Source organism: Rhizophagus irregularis, chromosome 25 (genome assembly GCF_026210795.1).
Source record: "Rhizophagus irregularis chromosome 25, complete sequence".
Classification (NCBI taxonomy): Eukaryota; Fungi; Glomeromycota; class Glomeromycetes; order Glomerales; family Glomeraceae; genus Rhizophagus; species Rhizophagus irregularis.
Window position 1 is genome coordinate 3137172 of NC_089453.1, and position 25060 is coordinate 3162231.

A 25060-nucleotide genomic window follows, 5' to 3' on the forward strand; every position below is an offset into this window, starting at 1 on the left:
AATAAGATATTTACATTGTTTGAAAAGAATTTTTTTTAATTCTTAAATATTTCCAAATGCCAATAACTTTCCATCTATTGATGATAAAAACCACAATTTAACAATTTAACATGTCTTGATGAGACAAAGCTAACAAGTTATAATTTATTTTTTCTATGATCACTGGATTATGATAAATTGATGCAATTTATAATATTTGCATTTATAATGCTGACAAAATTTACAAAAACGGACATTAATGTCCGTTTTTACAATTCCGGCCAAATTATGTCCGTTTTTATAATTCTGGCCAAATTTGCAAACGGACATTTATGTCCGTTTTATAATTCCGGCCAAATTTTGCTGGGCGAAATTATCTTAATTCTGGCCAAATTTGAAAATTTTTTTGCCTTTTTTATAGTTACAAGGTGGTACAAAATTTACATTAATGCAATCCTTGACCATGAGTTTATAAGTAAATATCCGGTCAAAAGTTATAAATTTGCCTTATTTGTAATTAGATGTTGGTAAGTTGTTTGGACCAATCAGATCTCGTGGGCTAATCTGGCCCATGGGCAGTTTATAAGCTAGGATGTAGTGCACGCCCACTTAGCTTAGAAACTATGTCGATCATTTGGCTGGGGTGAATCGAAACTAAGGCTTTCTGTTGGCTCAAATTTATCTGAAAATATTGACAAGTCCAATATTAAAAAGGTCCGGCAACAAAGAAACCGACCATTGTGCAAGTTATATTTGAAAAATAATACAAATATAATTTCACAAGATTCCAAACCTATTATTTGACGAGTATTTTTCTAAAAAAAAAAAAAATTCATTATATTTTATTTATAAAATACTAGCCGTCACCTATCGCTTCGCACCGGACCAATGATTTGTTTAAATGAAAAAATTTAGTATTATAATGTAATACTAAGTAAATTAAAGATGGTTACAGTAGTTTTTATTTATAATTAGGATTTAATATGGTAATAATTAGTCAACAAAAAATAATAAAATAACAGTAATTTAATATTAGAGTGTAGAATGAAATTCGGATTAATTAGGAATTTTGAAAAAATAATTATCAATAAAAATTAATTAATATTTTAGAAGTATTTTCGGAAAAACTTTAATATTATGAAAATACTACAAATATTTTTATTAATTAATTATAAATTTTATAATTATTTATTATTTTATATTACGTCAATCTCAAACTTATAACCAACTTAGGAAAAATATTTGAACAATTAAATGTATTAGAATCTGTTATTTCATTTATTATTATTCTTTTGATACTCATTTTACTCGATAAATTATTAATTTAACTAAACCATTTGAATTAAAAATTTCGGATATAGATTTGGTTATAATAATCTATTATTAAATCAACAATTTCTTCAATTAATTAATTATAAAATATATAAAAATATCAATTTTTTTTTGATTTTTATGAATTTGAAAATCAAACTATTTATCCAGCGTTCAATTTAATTGAAAAAATCTTACTCATCTTTCTATCAACGTCGGTCAATTTTCCTATATGTTATATTGATTTTTTTTAAAAAAATAATAATTTTGTAAATATTTTAATATAATATTTATTTTTATTTAATAATAAAAAAAATTGAAAGAAAAAGAAAAAAAAATTTTAAGAAAAATTTGGGTGAGGAAAAAGGATAAAGAAAGAAATCATTTTAAAAAAGGGAAATTTCCGAAAAAAGGAATCCGAAAATAAAAAATAAGTACGAAAAAAAATTCTGAAAAAAGGACAATAATCCGATCCAAAAAGAGCGAAATTTTTTTTAAAGAAATATAACAATACTGTCTAAAAAAAAAGATCGAAAAAAAAATAATAGGGATTATTTAATAAAAAAAAAAAATTTTCAGTTTGGGAAAAAAAATTAAACCTAAACGGGAAAAGAATGAGAAAAAACAAATTTTTCGGTTGAAAAAAAAAATTAAACTGAAAGAATAAAAGGGAGAAAAAAAAATTGGACAAAAAAAATTAATGATCAAAAAAATAATTCCGATTAGATCGAATAGTTTTTGACCATAAATAGATCAAGCGGAGGCATGCCACGGGTTTAATTATATGGCATGGGTTTCAAGTTACACAATTCAAATTATTTATACAGAGACTAATCCAAACGTCAGAGAAATTTTTTAGTTATATAGATTTATTGCAATAAACCATAACCAAATTTATATACATTTCAAATACTAAGAATTGCAAAATATACAAATTAAGAAACACATACAAATGTAACAGTCATAATTTTGCTATAATTTTTGCATATACAGTATCCTTAATAAATATTTTATTAGTTGTATTTCAGTATATCATAAAAAAATCAATAACAAAAAAAGGTCTTAACGGGGAAAAAATGTTTATATAAAAAAAATTACGTAAAAAAAATGGGTTTAGTCTATAAAAAAAAATATAACAACATACATATGATCTAAACAATGTTCTAATTTCGGTAACAATATTGATGATCTGCAATTTGGAATTCATACCTAAATAATCTAGAAAATAAAGACTTACGCTAACATGGAATAGATTACCAGGCGCAAGCAGAAAATATATTACACAATTCAAAACTATTTATACATGCTAGTCTAAACGTTACGATTTTTTTATGTATTTTTTAGTTATATAGATTATTTGTAAAGAAACATTTAAAACTTTTTGAAATTGATAATGATCGATTATCATGCATATCTTTAGTACATCCATTACATTCAAAGTTAAAGTTTTAATCCACCGTTAAAAAATATGAATTTTTATTTAAAATCTCAGAAATAATAATAAAAACAATAAATAATAAAAACAATAGTAACAAAAATAAAATATAAAAAAATAAAACAAGTCTAAAAATAATAATAAAAAATTTTCATAACATTTGTTTCACTATTGTTGCTACAAATCGTGAGGTTCTTCACAAAATTAATTTCACAAATTATTTTCATCGATAAAATTATCTTCTTTTGGAGTCAAATAATCAAAAAGAAACTGTTTCAAATGAAACTCCAAATTTTCTCTGTGTCTATCGGAAAATTCTTGGTGTTGTTGTTGTTGTTGCTGTCGATGCTCATCTTGCTTTAGTTCGATACCATAAATATTTAAATTTAAATACTTAAGAATAAATGAATGTGGAACCATTTCGCAGGTTATTTGGTAAATTCTTTTATCATTCGGTTGTTGAAAATAGAACACAAAAAGATCATTTGAAAAAAGATAATGAGATGAATATAAGCAATTATTTAATAATCGAGATACAATTTCGTCAGAAGTTTTTTCTTTACAGACGACATGATAAATTTGAAAATCGTTGCATGGTCTATAAAAGAATGAGAATTCTGACATAACAACATTTTCTTGATTAATATCAATTTTGTCATCATGTCGTTGAATAGAAGGAGATGTTACATGAGACATATTTTCATTTGATTCTACAATAGTATCAACATTTGATAAAATATTGAAACTATCATCATCGTGAGAAATAGGAGCTAAAGAACTTGAATCGGTCATTTTGCGTTTATAGTGTAAGTTGTTTGGAATATGTATTTATTTATCTGGATTTAATTATGATGTATATATTATATATTTCTTTTTACAGACGCTATTATGAGACGTCGTATAAATATCGTTGAGATAGATATGATTATAAAATTTATACGAATACGAATATGATATGTAAATAATCTGATTTGTAACACAAGATTTGTAACAATTTTCATTTTTTTTTTTTTCAAAACGAAATAAATTGGCACGTGAAATGTTAGTAAATCACTTTTATGGAAAAAATTCAAATATTAATTACTAAATTTAGCTATATTATAAACAATAAATTAAATTAGCTGTATATTGGCGTTTTGGCGTTAAAAAGTTGGCGTTAAAAGTACTCGATGACGATCTTTCAATTTGGAGATGGATTTAATCGTTACACAACCTCCAAATAAATTTCTTTTAGCTATTTCTAATTTGAACATATTTACATTTTAACATATTTATGTTTGGATAAATTTGAATCCAGCCCCTATGTGCGATGCTTAAATAAATCTCGCCTTTATTCCAAAAAAGGATATTTTATATGCTGATCATTTAATTCTGGCCAGAATTAAATACAAACAACCCTTTCAATATTTGTTGACCGTGTCACCGTGTCCACAACCTCATCCACCGATACCAGATACTTCTTTTCCTCCTGTTTTAATATCCTGCTGGTTCGAAATCTTGGATTCTGGAAGTTAATTTTTTGGATTGTTAAATTTTTTTCGACCCAGGCCTTCCATTTCTATTAACTTCCGAACCGTCTCCTTTAATTAATCTTCATCTCTGAAATTAGCTAAGAAGACCCTCTGTTTGCCGAAATTTAGCCGTCGTAACTGTACCCATTTTTTCGTATATCCGTTAAGAAACCGATTTTATCATTTTGAAGGTCTTTCTTATTATTATACCGCTAATGTGAGTTCAGCTGGAACCATCGACCTTGTATCAATTTGCCTTTTATTATGTAATCTATTCGCCATTATTTCTTTTTAAAACGTTCCTCTTGAAATTTAGTTAAATTGGTGCTGGCCTTAACTGTTTGGTACTTTTTTTGACATTTAATATTATACGATTTGCTTACTTTAAATAACTGCTGGTTTCACTTTAATCAAGCGAATAATCAAACTTATTAACTTCTTCACGTATGTTTCCGAAACTTTTAAGAATTAGAATAGGTTAAAAGGTCATAATATTAATTCGATCACAATTTTTAAACTATGATAATGCTAATTTGTAACTAATGAAGTAATCAACAATTTAAGCTACCTATAAACAAAAAGTATTTTATGAATTTTTGTGTGTATTTATGTTTTTAAAGTCATACTTACCGTTATATATAATTATAGATAAAAAGAGAAATTATCCGGGTGCCATGGTGGTATAAACAAAAAGTCCTCTCGTCTAACTGAAATATGTTAAAATACTTATGTAACGTTCTAATTTAATTCTTAGCGATATAAGGAATACCTAGAAATAGTGGCTCTCGTCCTAGATGTGGGTAAATAATCAAAGTCACGTTTTTCAATAAAAAAAACCTGAATTTAATATTTATTATTAATATCAAAAAAGCTCAACATGAAAACGAGATTTTTACAGTTTACTATGAAATCCATCAATCTTATCTCAAATTTTAATAGCTTAAACTTTATAATCAAATTTTTCTTGCAGTTAATGAAGATGCAGATGCAAAAATTATTTTTTCTCTCTTCATTGTTTCCATTTATTATTAATTAATCTATATAATTAAAGAAATTGGTGTGTAACTGTAACGTTTAGGCGAAGCGTGATTCGGCTGTGTCTGATCTATTCCATAATTATTATGGTTTGAATGATTTGATTGGCTCAAATTTTAATCGGATATTTTTTTTGCTAATTGACGAAAAAAAGCTTAATTTGTTTTTACTAATCATGTTTCATCTTCGGCCATTCAGCTTTTGACGCGATCAGTTGCAGCAGATTGATTACCGTAGTTATCCGAACGTTTTTCTAGACTAGATCTTTTTTAAACTGAATCAATTTTTATTTAATAAATAATAATCGAGATTTTTAATAATTTTTATTTTCGATTTTTTTTTAAATCTGAATTTTAATATTTTTATCCTAGTTTGTTTCTCTTTATAATAATCTATACTAATATACTTCTATGTTATTTTTATACATATATTTTTTATGTATGAGTATATTATCGTTATTATTTATTTCGTCTTTTTAATTTCTAAAATCCATAGAAGTAATAGATTTCACTAAACTCAACCGAAGTACTCATTTATTATATTAACTTGCTCTCCACATGATTAATTTTACTAATAATATTAACAATTTTACATTAATAATTTGTAGATAACAACTAAAGAAAATTTACAGGTCGGATTGACGCTGCAGTCCTTACATACAGTAAACATGATTTTTCTATTTTAATAAGTTTTTTTCTATTTTTTTTCTTTTTTTTCGTTCTTTCACCTCTTTCTTAAGGTTTGGATTGGCGATATAATCAAAATAAATATTTTTTATTGAATAAATATGCTTTATTTGATTTTTTTTTTAGTTAGAATAAGTATTATTTTCTTTACTTAAAATAAAAAAAAAACATGTTAATATTATAAGACTTATATAAAACAAAAATTTTATATTGATTTAAACTCATTTAATCCTGTTGCAACGCGACAGGTTACAAATAGTAAAATATTTAAAATAAATTATTTTAAAAAATAAATTCAATAAAAATCTGTTAAATACACACCTCAATTTCACTAACAATAAATATGCAAGCATTATAAGCACGAGATACTAATAAACAAGTAGGAAATAATTTCTTGTTTAATATCACCATTCACCAGCCCATAAGTCGCCACATACACAAGCCCACATGTATATTTTCCTAAATAGTGAATTCCTTATATACTGTATGTCAATTTTAAGATATTTTCCTTCCTATTTTAGGTAATTGATCAGAATGAATGTATGGAATGAATGTATCGTATATATATCTGGCATGGATATATGTAACAAACTGACGATTATCCCGATTTCTGATGAAAGAAAATTTGGAATTTCATTTGAAGTAATTTCTTTTCGATTACTTGTATCCAAGAACAAAAGAAAATAATTCAGTTGACAGTACATACAATATTCCTGAAACAAATAATTCACATCAAGACATTTAATTACGTGAAAATTATACAAATTATACAAATTATACAATAATTGTCATGTGATCGGTTGTTTTTATTGTGATTATACGCAGGCGCAAAATTAACAATAGATTTTAATTTTACCGTTCACAAAGTACAATCCGTATAAAAAAATTCATCTGTAATGTCATAATAAAGAATTTTGTTAAGCTTTATTATATTTAGGTATAGTACCAACAACAACCTCTTTGGTAAATATTATAAATATAATAAGACTTAATAAACTGATAAATTTAAATATAAATGAAAAATCTTAATATTAGTTTAGTAATTGAAGGTTTAAATGTTGCTTTAAATAATATTCGAGATTCTCTTTTTGATTAATAATAAATACTAAATGCTCTTGTTCCGAATTTTGAAACTCAAATCCAAGAAAATTTTTGTTCAAACAATTATTAATCAAAAGAGGGGAAACAATTTCGCATGATATCTGATAAAACTGGCGTCATGTTGTTTCTGATAGTAGAAAATACATTCATTTTCGTTATATTGAACATTATTTTCTTTTAATGATTTGTTTAATCAGATTTCTTTATAATGACAAAAGTCATTTCGAAGTAGTTGAGGTGACGTTTGCGTGTCAATGAATACCTGAACCGCAGTAGTCACGTGATCGTGGTGTGCGGTATAGTGGTGGATAGGGATGGCAACGGTCGGTCATGGTCGGTCATCGGTCGGTCATAACCGGTCAAGAACCTTTGACCGACCGACCGACCGTTTGACCGACCGGTCTGACCGACCGGTTAACCGACCGTTTGACCGACTGGTTAACCAATCCTGAAAACGTTTGCGAAACGTAATTTAATTGAAATACTTAATAAAAAACGTTTTCGCAACGTTTTCTATTAAAATAATTAAAAAAACGTTTGCGAAACATTTTTTTTATTAAATTACGTTTCGCAAACGTTTTCAGGATCGGTCAAACGGTCGGTCAAACGGTCGGTTAACCGGTCGGTCAGACCGGTCGGTCAAACGGTCGGTCAGAGGTCTTTGACCGACCGATATCGGTCACGGTCATGACCGGTCATAACCGGTTAATGACCGTGACCGTTGCCATCCCTAGTGGTGGAAGATTCCCCGAGTTAGGAACTTGAATTTTATTTTATTAGACGAGGTGAATGAAGTATCTATTGAGATTTTAACATTTACAATATTAATTCGCAACACTCCAAGTAAATCTAATTTGATAAAAATAAAATATTAACTAAATAATTCATAACTAACAAAATACAACTATTTCTTTTATACTAAAATATGCTGTCAATTTATCTAATTAACTAAATAAGCGTAAAGTCAACCTTATAAAAGTGAAGGAATCTCTGAGTTAGAAATTTGATTCATGTGAGATTAGTAATGAATATAAATTTAAAAGAAAATTCAAAAAAATAGGGCAAATAAAATAAATAAAATAAAATAAAATAAACGAAAGATTAATGATATGTTTGTGTTTGCTTTTGAATACATGTTTATGTACGTTAGCTGTATACATTGTTGTATCTACCTAAAAATTTCATGATGATATGACGATCTAAAGACATAACAAAAGGTCTCGGAACGTCACAGCTTTCAGTAAACCTCTATATCAGTTATTTCGGTTATAAATGGGAAAGTATCTACAAGGGGTAAACATTCCAAATGGTTAAAATGAGTTTTTGTTCCAAAAGTTTATTGTTTGTATGCGACGTGAAATGACTTTTGTGATGTGAAAAGTGCGTGAGCATTTTACTAATGCAGTTATTTTGTAGAGGGGGGTTTTAGGTTGATTTATACTGAAAAGGGAAGTAGCTTAATAGAATTGAACATAAAAATTATATAGTGTAATTTGTATGTTTTTTACAATTTAATTTCTTTTAAAAAAAAAATGTTTAGTTTTTGAACCGAAAGATTCTTAATTTTTTTAATTTTATTTTATTTTTCATTTTTTTTGAAATGAAATATTTTTTAAAAAATATTTTCGCTCATTTCTTTAAAAAAATGTTATTCATTTCATTTCAGTTTTTTGAACTGAGATTTTTTTTAGAATTCTTATTTTTTGTTTTTTTAAAAAGTTTTTCATTCTTACTCCAAGTTCGAGTTCAGAACATCCCGATGAAACATCAACTGCGGCAAACTGGCAAGTCATTCTATTTTTGAGAATAAAAAAATTTATTATTAAATAATTATTAATTTATTTTTTTTCGTCTTTTTCATCTTAGGTTTAGCCTGGAACAGATGAGAGGGTACATTGGCTGAGGCAAATTATGTAAATCCTGATTAAGAAATAAAAGAATTTTTTTTTAATATTTATTAATCAGCAACTAATAACCTTCGAAATGGAAAGAGAAAGTCGGAATGGATTGGGAGCGTCACACTGTAAGTGACGATTAGACGCCACACGGCTCACTTTTCTGATTTTTCTATATATGAGAATTGTAAATTTTGCATTTAAATTAATTGAACTTTCTCTGTTAGAATGAATTTACACCATTAACGCATTAAATATTCAAAATTTTATTCAATATTGGAAAAATAATTTTTTAAGAAAAAAATAAACGATAATTTTGTATAATAAAAAAAAAAATTACTATTACATCCTATCATATTATATATAGAAAGCATGATGCAAATAAAAATACAATTAAATAATTAAATATTAACAACCGGTCCTAAAAAAAAAGTAAAGAACGGTTATTAGTAACCGTTCATAATATTTTTTTTAAAAAAAAGAAAAAAATAAAACCAAGATTCGTATATACTTACAAATCTTGGTTCTTTTCCATTCTTCGGAACTAGGAATCCGATCTCGTGATTGTATAGATCGGCAAAGTATATCATGTGGTACCAGAATTCATATAAATAGGTTACATTTTTTTTTCGTACGACAAATAATCTTTGTTGTCATTCATAACAATGTCTAATAATATCGAATTGAAGGATGCTGAAAATACAAATGAATGGGTTAATTGGATTGAAGAGGCCATTGTTAAAGAATATTTTAAATGTTATGAATACAAACATTTTAGTAATATTCAAGAGATTGGTTCAGGTGCATTCGGAAAAGTTTATCGTGCAAATTGGAAAAATTCAGAACAATATATAGCTTTGAAATCTTTTTTTAATCTTAACAACGCCACTGTAAAAGAAATTGTACATGAGGTAATTAAAGAAAATATAATAACTTCATTTCGATAATTATAATATATACTTATTAATTTTATATTCATTATATAGCTTAAACTTCAAAGAGAAATACAATTTCATGATAATATTGTTAAGTACTATGGAATTACAAAATTTGAGTCAGGTATGATATGTATATATAATTTCACAAAATCAAAAAGAAGAATATATTTAAATGCACATAATAAAAAATCTAATTCAAGATCAAAAATATGTTATTTGACTTGGTATTCTAAAATTAATTTTTTAATTATTTCTTTTAACTCGTTAGACAATCATGATGACCTATTAAAAAGATATTTATTAGTTATGGAATATGCCGATTCTGGTACCCTTAAAGATTATTTAAAGAAAAACTTCAATAATCTTACTTGGGATAATAAATGTAACTTAGCCTACCAGTTATCTTGTGCTGTGTCATGCCTACATAATGAAAAGATCGTACATCGTGATTTGGTATTTATTTCTACTTTAATTGAAATTTTTATTTTTGTAATTATTATTAACTTTAAATATATTAATTATAATAGAATTCAGGTAACATATTGGTTCATAGAAACACAGTAAAGGTGGCCGATTTTGGGTTATCAAAAAGAATTGGATCATCATCCAAAAATTCAAAATTATTTGGAATAATTCCTTACGTTGATCCAATAAGATTCGGTAAAAAAAAAAATAATAAAAATTCAACACATTTATCTTCATTTAACGAAAAAAACGATGTTTACAGTGTTGGAGTACTGTTATGGGAGATATCTAGCGGGAAACCTCCCTTTTCTACTGAAGATTATGATCTTGATTTGGCTATAGAAATCAAAGAAGGCCGTAGAGAAGATCCTTTTCCTGATACACCTGAAATTTATATAAAACTTTATACTGGTAATTAGTACTTAAACTTTATTCAATATCTGATATATTATAATTATTTCTTAAATTATATGTACTCTTTGTAGATTGTTGGGATAGTGAGCCAGATAATCGACCCACTATTGACCAGGTGGTAGAAAGATTAAAAGCAATGATTACAAAAACAAGCATGATAACAGAAAATCACCAAATTAAACCAGATCTTCAATTACAAAATTTTGATATGATAGATACAAAAGAAATAATACCTTTATCATCTGAAAAATCCGAAAAGAATTTTAGTAAAATAATTAATGAAATAGTAGAATTTATCTTTAAATTAGAAAAGGATGGAAAAGAATCGTATAGATATATTTTTGATCATTTTGATGGTCATAATATAAAATATCAAGAAATTTATAATTGGTTGTTAGATAATCAAAATGATTTGGATTCTATTTTCTTACTTGGATATTTTGATTATGTAGGAATTGAAACTAATAAAAATCCTAATCAAGCATTTAATTTATTTATTAAAGCGTCAAAGCAAGATCATCTATTGGCACAACATTATGTTGGATTATGTTATCAATATGGTTATGGGGCTGAAAAAAATGAAAAGCTAGCTTTTGAATATTATGAAAAATTAGCAAATAAGGATTTTATAATAGGAATTATTAATCTTGGTTATTGTTACGAAAGAGGCATAGGGATTAAAAAAGACTTAAAAAGAGCTGCTCATTTATATGAAAAAGCAGCAGAGTTAGGAAATAGTTTAGCTCAAAATAATCTTGCCATTATGTATGTAAAGGGAGAAGGGATTGATAAAGATTATAATAAAGCTTTTAAATTAATAAAACAATCAGCAACAGGAGAATGTAAGGAGGGAATAATGGCATTAGGATATTGTTATAGTAGTGGAATTGGAACTAGTGTTAATAAACAAAAAGCATCTGAATTATATCAAAAAGCAGCAGATTTAGGGGAAATGATTGCTCAATATAATATTGGTTATATGTATGAAAGAGGGGATAGAATTGAGAGAGATATAAATAAAGCAATTTACTGGTTTGAAAAATCTGCAAAACAAGGATATCAAAAGGCTCAAAATAGATTGAAAAACTTAAAAAAGTAATTCATATTCTTTATTTAATTTATACATTTGTATTTTCAATTAATAAAGTTAGATGTATTTAAGTTATGGTTTTACATTAAAGCAAATATAATTACAGTTTTATTTTAACTATAAATTTTTATTTTACATAATTTGAGTACGAAATACTACCGTCTTTTGTGAAATATTGATTTCAATCCATCAACAATAGTTTATGTTTCGGTGAAAAGGTTTTTTTAAAATGGAATATTATCATTATTATTTATTTCGTCTTTAGGCTTAGGTCTAGATCGGTAATCAGATCTTTAATGTATAGTACAATTATTTATTATTTTCTAGAATCCATAGAAGCAATAGATTAGGACCCCGAGCAATATATATATAGGTAACAAGAAAGGTCAAAATTTTTATAATAGCTCTACGCAAGGTTTTTATTAAGATAAATAAGCAAACTCAACATGTGACTTCACAAATTGCCCAAAAATAAGCAATCTAACCATATGACTTTATTTTACAAAAATTATTTGATCAAATTTTCTCGCATTTATGATTTACAATTTCACTTTTTTCAATAGTAATATCATCTTAGCTAAAATATCCATCTTAAAATTTTTTTCATCTCCTATTAACTTTTGCATATTAGTATAATGCCATCGCTTATATAGTTAAATGTTATATAATGCATTATTAAATAATACCAAATTTACTCAAAAAATAAGCAATTGTAATATATGACTTTTCAAAAATTCTGTGAAAATAAGCAAATGAAAAATATGACATTAGCAAAAAATATCATTAATTTTACGCAAATCTAACCTCTAACTGTGGCTAAAATAGCATGTGACTAAGCAAACGATATTGTTACCTATACATATATTGCTCGGGGTCCTAATAGATTTCACTAAACTCAGCCTACTTATTTACATTAACTTTCTTTTTACATGGTTGATTTTACCAATAATACTAACAATTTACTTTAATAATTCGTTCTTATAGATAAAAACAACTAAAGAAAAAAAAGGAAGAAAATTTACAGATCAGATTGACGCCGTAGTCCTACAGTAAGCATGATTTTTTTAATAATTTATTCTTATTATTTTTTCTTTTTTTTCTTTTTTCGTTCTTGGTATGGTGTTGCGATCCCGTTGATCCATCAATCCGCGGATTAGATCCGGATGAAGATACGAATAATTAACATTGCTATTTCTGTATATAAATCCGAATCCATCCATTTGATTAGTACTGTTTATAATAACGGATCTATACGAATGGTTATCCGGATCATCCGTTATTTACGGATCGGTCATCCGGATGGTCATCCGATCGTAACACTATGGAGTGATGATATAACCAAAATAAAATATTTTGTTGAATTAATATGCTTTGTATGATTTTTTAGTTAGATTAAGTATATTTTATTTACATAAAATAAAAAAAAAATGTTAATTGATCTTAATTTAACTAAACATGAAACAAAATTTTATATTGATTTGAACTCATTTAATCCTGTTGCAATAATACAACAGGTTATAGGTAGTAGTAAAACATTAAAAATAAATTATTTTAAAAATAAATCACTAACAATGAATGTGTAAGAATTATAAGCATGAGATACTAAAAACAAGCAGGAAATAATTTTTCAATCAATTCATCAATTCTTGCTTAATATCATCAGCCCATAAATCTAAAGTGAAATCCAAAATATATGTATTTAAATTCTGATTTACAAATATATTTTAGAATTACTAACTAATGAAAATCTGTAAATAAATCTTTTTAAAAGATCCTATAAAAATGAAATGTGCTAAATTCGTTATATTTGTGTTCATGTATAAAAACATCTAAAAAAGCATCATTTTGTCCGATTTGTTTCATATTACAAAAAAACAAAAATTAAACAAAATGGTACTTTTTTAGACATTTATTACATTTATTACATATGAGAACAAATATAAAACAAATTTAACACATTTCGTTTTTATAAAGAGAGCAAATGCTTTAGCAGGAATAAGTTATTGATTTGATTATTATAACTCACAACCTTATTGATTGAATCCTTCATTTGTCACATTAATGGAATTTCAAATTTATCATCTATAATGTGAATTATTTATCTGAATTAGCAACTTGATCTTTCAGTTATTATATAAAATGCGATAACATGTTTCAAAGAAAACTCTTTAAGTATATCTATAGATGCTATATTGTATCTTGCTAATTTCGGCCATTGAATAATAAAATCTAAAATAGGTATGTTATTAGTATTTTAAATTGATAATTCTCAGAAAAAACAAAGCATTTTTCAAAAGAAAAAGTAATTCAGATAAATCAACTAAATTTGTTGAACTATTTAAAATTATTAAAGAATTTGATTGCTGAAAGAATGTCAAGCAATATGATTATTATAATTTCGTCGGTACTTGTAGTAATATGAATAAATGGATCTACGATTTTTAGTTATTCTTAATAAACTGGCAAATTTATTTTATAAAATTATTATAATACAACTCTGAATATTTTTTGCAAATATTCAAAATTTGGATATATAGAAATCAAGTTGTTTTTAAAATCTTCGGACGATTTTCAATTAATCCATCATCATTTCTAAAACTTGGTTTAAATATCTATACCTTTTTATAAGAATCATTTAATCATTAAGTATATTATTTTATATGTAGAAGATTTTGCTTCACTTAATTTATTAATGCTGACTATTGTATTAATGTTTACATAAGTCGGTTTTTATTTTAGATTCCTTATTATTGTCACCATTGAAAAATGTAACTAGTACTGCTGATAACTTTTCAAATGAATATAAAATTTTAGCAATAGTTTGCTTAATAATCATTCGTACGTAATTTTTGAAAAGCAAGTGAAAAGCAAATAAATTTTGATAAATATATTTTATCTAAATCTACTTCATATTGCCAATTTATACAATTTTCTAAAAGTTTTAGTTTTGATACAATGTATAAATTCGAATTGTTTAAAATTTGGTTATTCAACATAAAATCTCCCCTAAAGTTTTGAGCCAAAATTTTGTAAAAAATCCGATTTTAGCCGGCCAAATGGTCAACCAATCTTTCAATATTAAATTTATTCAAATTTATGTTTATTTATTTGTTTTGAAAATTATAAAATTACAATTAATCTGAAATATCTTCAGTAAAATTACTTTCTCTATTAATACTTCAATAAAATGAGACATTTTAATAAATAATTTTATAAAAACAAATTTTTACTGTTCCAATGAATCAAGTATAAAATGAATTAGGTATTTGGCCATTTGATTAACATTATATTTAGCCAATTTAGCCAATTTGGACAATTTAGTTCTTGATTCCAAATCAACTTTGGCCGTCAATTTTGGCCCGTTGGCTTTGGCCGATCGGCCAAACAAATTGACTTGGCCGCGGCCAAATGCCAACACTGCTTAACGGTATTTCCGGTGATTTTAACGACTCAATAGTAATTTGTTTCCAGCCACAAATAAAATTAGATTTTATTGAATTTGATTCATAATCTCGTCGAATATGAAATATTATGCATGCATGCTTAATAGGCATATTTATTTCACATGTTTCTTTTTTGGTCAAAAATTCGCTTCGAAACTGTTCAATAATATACTTCACTAATTTGACACATTTAATATTAATAGTATTAATATCACACTGAAGAATTAAAACTTGATCTATTGGTTCAAAAAAGAAATCTTTTACAATTTTTGATATTTGAACTTCGGTCTTAATGATTGACAAATTATGTATTTGATATCTTAAACAATCTTGTAAACAAGATTTGAGATCTATGGTTATCTTGGAAAATGTGTTTATAATCACCAATTGCCCCTTAGGATCTGAACACAATTTTTCTTGATCAAATAAAGCGTCAAAATAATTGGAAAGGCCATTGTGATGTTGTTGATAATAATAAACATGTTTCCATCGATTAACTTCATCTTGATCTAAAATTGATAATTCTGCTCTTATAATTCCATCAGAAGATGCTATCGCAATTAGTGATTCTTTGCATTTTTCTAAAATCTCATTATCATTAGATTCGGGATTATTTTTTGTAATGTCAATTATTAGACTTTGTAAAGTTTCATCTTTATCAAATCCAATGAATAAATCCTTTAATGTGAATTTATTACATGAATGAGTAATTGAATTGTCTTTAACCAGAGTTGACATTTGTTTTGTCCAATTGTCTAAATACTCTACAAGTAATTTTTGCCTATCATTAAGTATGTCATTTATTGACAATTTTTGCTTTTCAAATCGATTAAGAAGTTGAGGATCAGCCAAATCCAATTTATTCTCATTTATAACAAGAATACATTTAAAATTCGGCGAAACGTAACTAATAAAATATATATTAGAAGTTTTCTATTGAAAATATACTAAAACACATTTAATATAAATAATGAATTTTCAATAACTACTTACAGCATAGGATTGGCATACGCTCCAAGTGCAACTCTCGTAAAGTATTTGACATTATTTTCACTTCCCACCGCAATATAATTTTGATTCCATAAATCGTAAAGACTCCCTATCGAAATAGGCAAAAAAAATTTCTTTATTTACTTGATTACTATGTCTATGATAGCAAATGAAATAATTACCATAGATTGTTTCTAAATCTGTTAAAATTAATGGTCTGCCTGCTTCAACGCACATCTAAAATGATATATTGATTTTTAATATAAATAAGCATATTAAACTAGGAAAAAAAAAAATTCTTTGGGTTGAAATTAAATTATTAACCATGATTCTCCTCAAAACGCTATAATAGTAATCCTCTTGATCATCGGGAAATTGTGATCCTAGAATTATAACAGGATCCAAATCTCTCCTCCTTAGCTGATAAGTCAGCAAATTTACAATTGAATCACTTTTACTGATAACCATTAAATGACGTGCATCAGAATCATTAAGATTCGAATCAATTAATTGTCCGATTGGAATTTGTTCATATATCCATGGCTTATGATTATTAAACATCTTTAGAACGTTTCCAAAATATTGATCACATAATTTGACATGATTCTCGGTTCCTCCAAAATTACGAGCTAATGCCATTTGAACATTCCCCGGAGTCATTTCGTTTAATGAAAGACGCTTCACCAGTGCATAATAATCACGAAGGCCGTGAAAGTTAGACGAAGTTTGGCCATTTTTTTCATATTCCGAATATGCTTTAGCTAAAGGTTCTAAAACGAATCCTTGTCCAATAATTCTAGTATTTAATAAACGTTCGGCAGTATCAACTAAATCATGTAAATCAAACTGTGGTCTGTAGAAGACGTAAAATAAAACATAAAATTGTGAAATTATATAAATGTTTATCAATATTTAAAAAAAAAAAATCGTACCTTTGAACAAGTAATGCACGACTACTTTTACTGATATCTAAGCGCCAATCAGATATTCCTATCACTGAAACAGCTGGTCCTGTGGCCGGATAGCTTGGCTCAAGCAGAGAATGAAGTACTTTTAATGGATTAAAAGGACTTGTCTCGGCTAAACCAACTAATAAAATAAATTCGGTCAACTTCAATTTAAAAAAAAAACAAACAAAATAACTAATGCAATAAAAATTGTAAGTAAAATGAAAATTACTTTCATCAAGTAAAACAACACTAATAACAGGAAATTGATTGGAAGTCGTTTCTTGAAATTTATTTGCCTTATCAAAAGCCTTTATTATACCATCAGAAGTTGAAAAATAATTGCCTTGATGTGGAATTAAGTAAAACTGTGGCAACTTTCTGAAATATTTATCATTTGAATCAGAACCGCGTAAATTCGAACTTATAAGACGAATTGCCAAAGATTTTGAAGAGCCAGTGGTCCCTATAAGAAACAGTGGGATTCGTGTCAAAATACATACAATCATAGCAAAAACATTCTCTAATAAAGCTTCATTATGCGCTGTACTAGGTGGACATTGCATTCTATTAATGTAATCCTCCTGTTCTTCGCGAATAATTTTAGCAAACATGCTTTCTCCTACATAGTAAGCTTGGTGATTTTGAAATATTTGTCCCATTTCACTACGATATTGTTTGCGTAAATTTTGATCATCTAAACGAGAATGGTAACAAAGACTAAGCGCTAAAACATAAGACCTAGTCTTTATAGTTGGATTTCCAGGTGGTGGATAATTATGACCCTTCTTGTAAGCCGGACGATTTTCAAGAGAATTATAAAAGAATTTCACCAACGTTATAGCTCGTTTCACATCACGTAAGCTAACACTATATGATTCTTCAACATTTCGAATAAATTTCTGGGAAGCATATAAGAGTTCTGCAAATGCAGGATGCGCTAATTTTTTTAATTCTTTTTCAACCATGATATGAATATATCTGTATTCATCTTCTGGTTTCAGAATACCATAATCCCAAACATAATCTAAAATTTGATCAGGAAGTGGTTTGACCTGATAAACAAGATGATTCCGTTCTTCGTACATTTTAACCTTATTTATCAAACCAGTTTTACTTGGAGTTCTTTTACGAATACGATACGGATTACAGGCAGAGAATAAACGAATATTTGGATGTATAAGTTTGCCATTAAGCATTCGACGAGATATTAAATCTGCAAGTAAACCTATATGATTGCAAGTATTGATCTCATCAAAGAATAACCAAATTTCTCCCTTTTCTGCTTTTTTCAAAGCGTCATTCATAAACCTCATAATAATTCTTTCATCAATTCCAGCATGCAGATTAAGAGCCATGAATTGAACTTCAACAATCAAGGCCAAATAGGCAATTAAGCTTGTCTATGTATGAATTATGAAATGAAAGACTGTTAATAACAGAAACAAACAAAAATTATACCAAAACGGATTTTTTTTTTACCTTGCCACACCCTGCTTCACCACAAACTATGACCGGAATGTTCGCACGTGCTCTTAGAAGAATTAAAGCCATCTTTATTAAATTGTCACCAGATAAGGCATATTCAGGGAGATCTAATTTTTCTGTCGATCTTCGCGCCAAATATTCCAACTTTACGAAGAGGGCATTTGCGGACATCGAATTATAATCTTCTAATTCCCATTTTGTTTGATCACCAATTACTTGACCTTTTAACAAAGTCTTTATATTTTCATGAACTTTATTTCTGTCACGATACAAAACTGATATTGTATCGGGAGTCTGAGAATTGAAAAATACTATAAGATGATTTGAGTCGTCCCATTGAACAATTGTACCACGACGAGCTTTTTCATCATCAGCATCTACTATGACAGCACTTGTAGATTTCAGCTGTGCCTCTTTTGTTTTAATAGAATTGGTTGCAAAATCTCTTGAAACATCTATAAAGTTTCTTAATATAAGAATTCTAGTAATGTTAAATTCTTCTATTAATTTAAGTTTATCTACGGTAAATAATTGACTTGATGAAAATCGAACCAATTGATCTGCTAGTACATTAATAAATATTTCAACGAATCTAAATGAAGAAATGTCTTTGGTAACTTTGTTAAATAAATATTTCTCAATGAGATTTTGGCAACGTTCTACTGGTAATGGTTCTTTAATTGCCTTATGTTTCTTGAAAAGGTTTTCTTTTATATCTATTTCACTATTATCCAATAAATTCATATAATTACAAGCAACTTGAATTGGACTATGAATTTCTTGAGAAACTCTCAAATTTTTAATATTCCAAGTTAAATGATTGAACAATAAATATCCTGTCATGGGAAGAGAATTAAGTAAATGCTGTTCTGTATTTGAGGCTACTTCTATATAAATATATGTTGGTGTTTCTGATAAAGGCAAGCAAACTATATCGACATTAGTTGAAACTATACCCAAAGTTAATAACTCAAATAAAAACATGTTAACGTCTTCAGGATAGTTAGCTGAAATTATATTGATATGTAAACTTTCTACAGGTCGAAGTTTATATTCCTTGAATTGACGTACAAGCCTGCAAAAATCCATACCATCGCTTATTAAAAAACTACATGTAAATTTCTCTTTACTTAAACTATCTTCTTTAATCCAATCAGTTTTACCCTGCCCAGATAATTCAGAAGAGACACGTATAACATTTTGACATAACTCCTTATAAATTTCTCTCATAGCATCAGTGTTTAAGCCATTAGTCACATAAGCATCTGAAGAGAATTGATCTAAAATATGATGATGCATTTCAATTCCTCTGCAACAGATAAGTGCCAAAAAATAATCTTCTTGATCTCGTGTTAATTTAATTTGGTTAATTAAATTAAATTGTAATTCAAAGTCTAATAATTCTAAATTTGCAATACAAAATAAGCGATTTTCATATCCATTATTCGATGCGAATAAACTTCTTTTTATGAAGTTTGTCAGTTCCTCCATCGTAGTTGAAGTAGTACATATCAAGAGTTGCCACGGTTCGGGATAATATCCATGATTAGCATATAATGACATGATAATATTTGGAATTCGTGTTTTGTCAGTACAAGAAGCGACGAAAATTTCGCCCTTTCTAACTAGATCTGTAATTATGTGTTGTCCAGTCGCTTTAACTTTACGTGATTGTTTTGGGACGTTTCTAAAAATTCTTTCTAATTCATTTCCAATTTCGGTAAGAATCTCAAGATAATTTTTAGATCCACGTAAAATTTTTTGTATATCTTTTCGAGTTGACGGTAATTGGGCTTTACTGTTTACAAATCTAATCAATATTTTGCATTCTTCTTCATTATCCTTATCTAATTTTTCTGATATGAAATAATCATAGAATGCTAAAATGTGGCGAGCGAGAAAGAATGTTAAATAATAACATCTTTGTTGTGCACGATCTACTATATTTAGCCTTAATTTGTAAAAATTACAAACTCGTTAATTTTCTTACAAGAAAGAATAAAAAAGCAATAATATTAAAAAAATTGAAATTCACCATTCTTTAAGTTCTTCCTTTAAAAATTTCAGGTAATCTTTCATATTATCCGTTCCTTGTAATTTATTTTCGAATTTTCTATAACCAAAATGCCCCATTTGTATTAACATGGACACTATGTTAATTATTTCTTGTGCAATATCGACTTGGACAACAAATTTATCCATAATATCTTTGGACATTACTGCCTCTTTGTTATTTATCATAACCGAAATTTTTGGTTTTGCAATCAAAAGAGCCCGTCCACGTAATTCTAATATTTCGTTTAGATTATATTTCACATTAGATTTAGAGGGATATTGTAGAGAAACTAAACATTTGTCTTCTTCTTGGTCACGTGTAAATGTGAAGGCCCCATTAAGTACAACATTCTTGATTTTTTCTTTAGTAACTTCTCCACGATTTTGAATATTATTATACATATTTTGCAGCGCCATATTGCTACTATTACATAACGCAATCTTTTTTCCTAACGTAGGATTCTTCTTAATGATATTTAGTAATTCTTTTAACAAATTAGAAATAGATTCCATATTTTTATTCATAAGAGGAAATAAAAATTGTTTAACTTGGATGAGTGATGAAACAGCATCTTCTTGAATCAATCTTTCCTCCGAATGATCATCCACACCATTAATCAGATTTTTAATATCATGTTCGGCAATTTTTTTTAAGAAACTTAAAAATTCTTCAGCGCTTGATAACTCTTTTATCAATTTCCAACAATCTTGATTAACATTAGAAAGATTCCTATCAAGGTAATCGAAAAAATTATTAATTTGCCCAAGGTGCATGGAATCATCTTTTAAAATACGAATTGCTTTTGATAGCCAATCATCTTCATTGTGTGGTACTTTGAAGATTTCCATTTCCACGACCTTTTCTAGCTCTTCGAGTCGTTGGACCCAATGAGGAATTTTTGAAAGATAATCAAGAGTCTGCACAAACCTTTGACTTTTAGAGATTATACAGCCTTCCATCAAATCAAGCTCCGAACTAACATCTGTAACATTTTTCCAAAGCAAAGATGCTTCTGGGCATTTGAACTTTTCCCAATCCTTAAGTTGTATACACATAGCATTATACTTTACAAAAACAATTGGGATTAAATTTTGTGCTATGTATTCTACTTTTATTGCAGCAGCGTCTTTCTCAATACAAGCATCGAAGATATTTCGAAAAGTTTGAGATCGATTAAATTTGTAACAATTTCTTGCACTGTCCAAAGTTTTCTCATGGAATACCCAATGATCCGATAAGAACACTTGTTTCACCTTTATTTTATCTAAAGTTTGCAAATGTTGTTTTACATCTCGAATATAATCAGCTACATCTGTTACTTTCTCGATTGGACAAAATCCGTTATAAAACTTGGTGAGTACATCGAGTTGAGTTTGATAATTATTATATATCTTTCTAAGTTTTGCAATTTCATCTCGAGAAACGATTACGTCTCCTAATGCTTTCTTCTCAACAACAGCCGCATCAAAATGTCGAAATAGGTATTCGTCATCATATTCTAAAATTTGTTGCAATAATTGAATATCAATAGTTTTTTCAAGAAGAAATCCAGCAAGTTCGTTAATAGACGTTTTAATATTTTCAACAAATGGGTTTGAATTAAGTTTTGCGACGCTTCCAGTAGCGCGTAATATAATATTCCAAAATTTACTAGCCTTTAAAATATTCAAATGATGTTCTGAAGCGCTGGATACAGTCGATTGGCTTTGCAATATAGTCATAATATGATACAAAATATCTTCGCTTATCCTAACGATTTATTAATAACGATTTATTAATAACAATAAAAAAAAAAAAAGATTAAAGCATTAACATATTAAAGAGACAAAAAATTATTACAAAAAAAAACTTACACATTTGGAACATCCAGAATCTCGGTTGTTTTGCAATCGCAAATAATGCGTATCTTGTTTAACAACTGATCGTGAGTATGTAGAGTAGACTTATTTAACATGTCTTTTACCATCTCTAAAAATACTTCTTTCACATTATCTTGCTTTATTTGTACTATTAATTTTGTTGCAGCAAAGATTTGGTCCTCTGAGTAATTCTTCACCCTATCTATGGCAATTGCTGTTAAATCTCGCCAAATATTAATCCTTCGACCAAGCAAAGGATACATAAGTTCTAATTGTTGAAATACTGAAAAAATAAAATTGCTATTATTTGACGAGTTTTTATTGCTTGTGTTTGTATCAAGCTTGAGTAAAAGATTTTTAAACCAAATTACACAAATTTTTGGTATTTTTTTCTCTTTAGTATCTGAAAAATCATTACGGAACCAATCGTCTAAAATATCTGGAAATATATTCAATAATTCCAAAGTATGTGACTGAGATATTAGCTCTAATGATTGAATAAATTCATCTCTGTGCCAGCTCAGATTATTTTCATGAAGTAGTTTTTTAACAGCATTGATATTTTCATATGTCCACTTTCTATTTATACCTTCAAGTAAAAATATAACTCGATCTCGAAAAATTCCAGAAACACGGTCTCGATAATCTTCTGGAAGTCTTTTGAAGTTGCGTTCTAAAGCAACAGCTTCAGTATGAGAAATATTTGCTCGAACTTGTTCTGTAAAACATTTGGAAACACTTTCATCAAATTCATTATTATGTAAAAGAATATCATCCCAAAGTTTAAGAAGAGAGTCCATATTATGACATAATTGAATCAACCACTAAAAATATAAATATATTTAATTAAAATCAAATTAGATCAAATTCGAAAAAAAATTTACACCAAATTTACCCTTGCAATTTCAACATAAGATTCAAATTTAATTTTCTGAGTATAAGGTTTAATGATTTTACATCCTTCAATGAATTTTTCTAATTTATCATCAGAATATTTTAAGGCTTTTAAATGATTAATGAAGGTGTAATCAGGATCAACTTCAGAAGCGATTGTAAAAATAATGAGCCAATCTAATTTAAATTTCATCTGAAAAGCATTATGCTGAATTAAAGTTATGATAGCAGTATGCATTTGATCTTTGGTGTCTAAAGGTAAGAATTCTTGTTTATAATCCTCAAGTGTGTTAAGCAATAAGTTTGATGGGAAATTATTTGGTAATTCATGAGGAGAGCCTTCTTCTCTTTTTTTTGAAATATAATACCCTAAGAGAACACATAAGAACAGTCGTTTTTCTTTAATATTGTCATCAATTCGATCGATAATAAATTTGGGATTTGATGCATGGATCGTAAGATCACTGTGAATGGTTAATAAGTGTTGATATTCTAAAACTTTATCTCTAAGGTTATTAATTTCGATAGAATCATAAATATAATCTACAAAGGCAAATTCATGTATTTTCCATATATCAAATTGATTTTTTCTCTGAACATCCAACGTGCGATTGTCTCCAGCATCAATTCCATCAAATCCTTCAAATTCTATATACGTAAGAGCTGTTTTAGGTATATGAATAGCATATTTGTATTGAATACTAGATATAATAGATATTGGAACAGGGTCAGATTTCCAATATGTTCGATTTTTTTGATGAAGTTTTACAATAGGGTTTTTCCAAGCACCTAATTCATCAGCATCACCAAGAACTACAGGCTGCCCAATTTTTTCAATATTTTCTGGCAAGTGAACGTGAAATGTGAATGTTTTTTTTCTTTCCATGAAATCAAAGTTTAAGTGAAAAGCAATGAAAAGAAAAAAAAAAAGCGGAATGGCGATTTTATAATAAATATGTTACACAGTGTAATCTTTGTCCCACTATTCAGTGACGCCCGATCAACCATATCCATCTTTAGCAGATTTTGTGATGATCATTCAAAATTATCTTAACTGTAGAAAATAAATTCTTTAGACTCGAATAACCAAGTTATTCTAAAAAAAAAAAACTTTGTGATATAGTTATTTTACTATGTACTAAATAATCCTTAGTTTCATTTGGCTCTTGAAATATTTTTACGCGGTTAATTAATACATTAAAGATCAAAAAAACTTGGAGAAACAAGACAGGCAGAATAATGGTCTAAGCAAAATAGTGGAGGCTGGTAGGATTTAACTTTATATTGGCTATAGGAAGGCAATATGAAACCTTAATTTGGTTTCTTTTTATTTTAAAAGTACAGATTTGATTTTTTTTTTTATACAGACTTTATTTAAAAAGATTTATTTGTAAATTATAGAATCTTCATTTTGGTATATGAAGTAGGCGTTAATATAACAATTAAATTTAATAATTTACTCACTCAATTTACAATATTTTTAATGCAAACAATACATATGGGTACTTCTATTATTTAAATCA

General features: G+C 27.4%; 3 protein-coding genes across 3 annotated transcripts; 1 reads left to right on the forward strand and 2 right to left on the reverse strand.

Moving 5' to 3' along the window:
* Positions 1–2935: 2935 nt before the first annotated feature.
* Positions 2936–3517, reverse strand: OCT59_017101 (uncharacterized protein; the record flags this gene model as incomplete). The annotated part of the gene is made up of 1 exon (XM_025327277.1): positions 2936–3517. One exon carries the CDS (start codon positions 3515–3517, stop codon positions 2936–2938), a length of 582 nt encoding a protein of 193 aa, XP_025172087.1.
* Positions 3518–9618: 6101 nt separating this feature from the next.
* Positions 9619–11869, forward strand: OCT59_017102 (uncharacterized protein; the record flags this gene model as incomplete). Its single annotated transcript, XM_025332419.1, has 5 exons — positions 9619–9864; positions 9940–10012; positions 10160–10344; positions 10419–10767; positions 10842–11869. 5 exons carry the CDS (start codon positions 9619–9621, stop codon positions 11867–11869), a joined length of 1881 nt encoding a protein of 626 aa, XP_025172088.1.
* A 3125-nt stretch (positions 11870–14994) lies between these two features.
* Positions 14995–24423, reverse strand: OCT59_017103 (uncharacterized protein; the record flags this gene model as incomplete). Its single annotated transcript, XM_066146137.1, has 12 exons — positions 14995–15028; positions 15287–16210; positions 16297–16402; positions 16476–16530; positions 16618–17146; positions 17226–17382; positions 17473–18643; positions 18723–20679; positions 20764–22533; positions 22638–23467; positions 23539–23730; positions 24037–24423. 12 exons carry the CDS (start codon positions 24421–24423, stop codon positions 14995–14997), a joined length of 8112 nt encoding a protein of 2703 aa, XP_066003860.1.
* Positions 24424–25060: the final 637 nt, after the last annotated feature.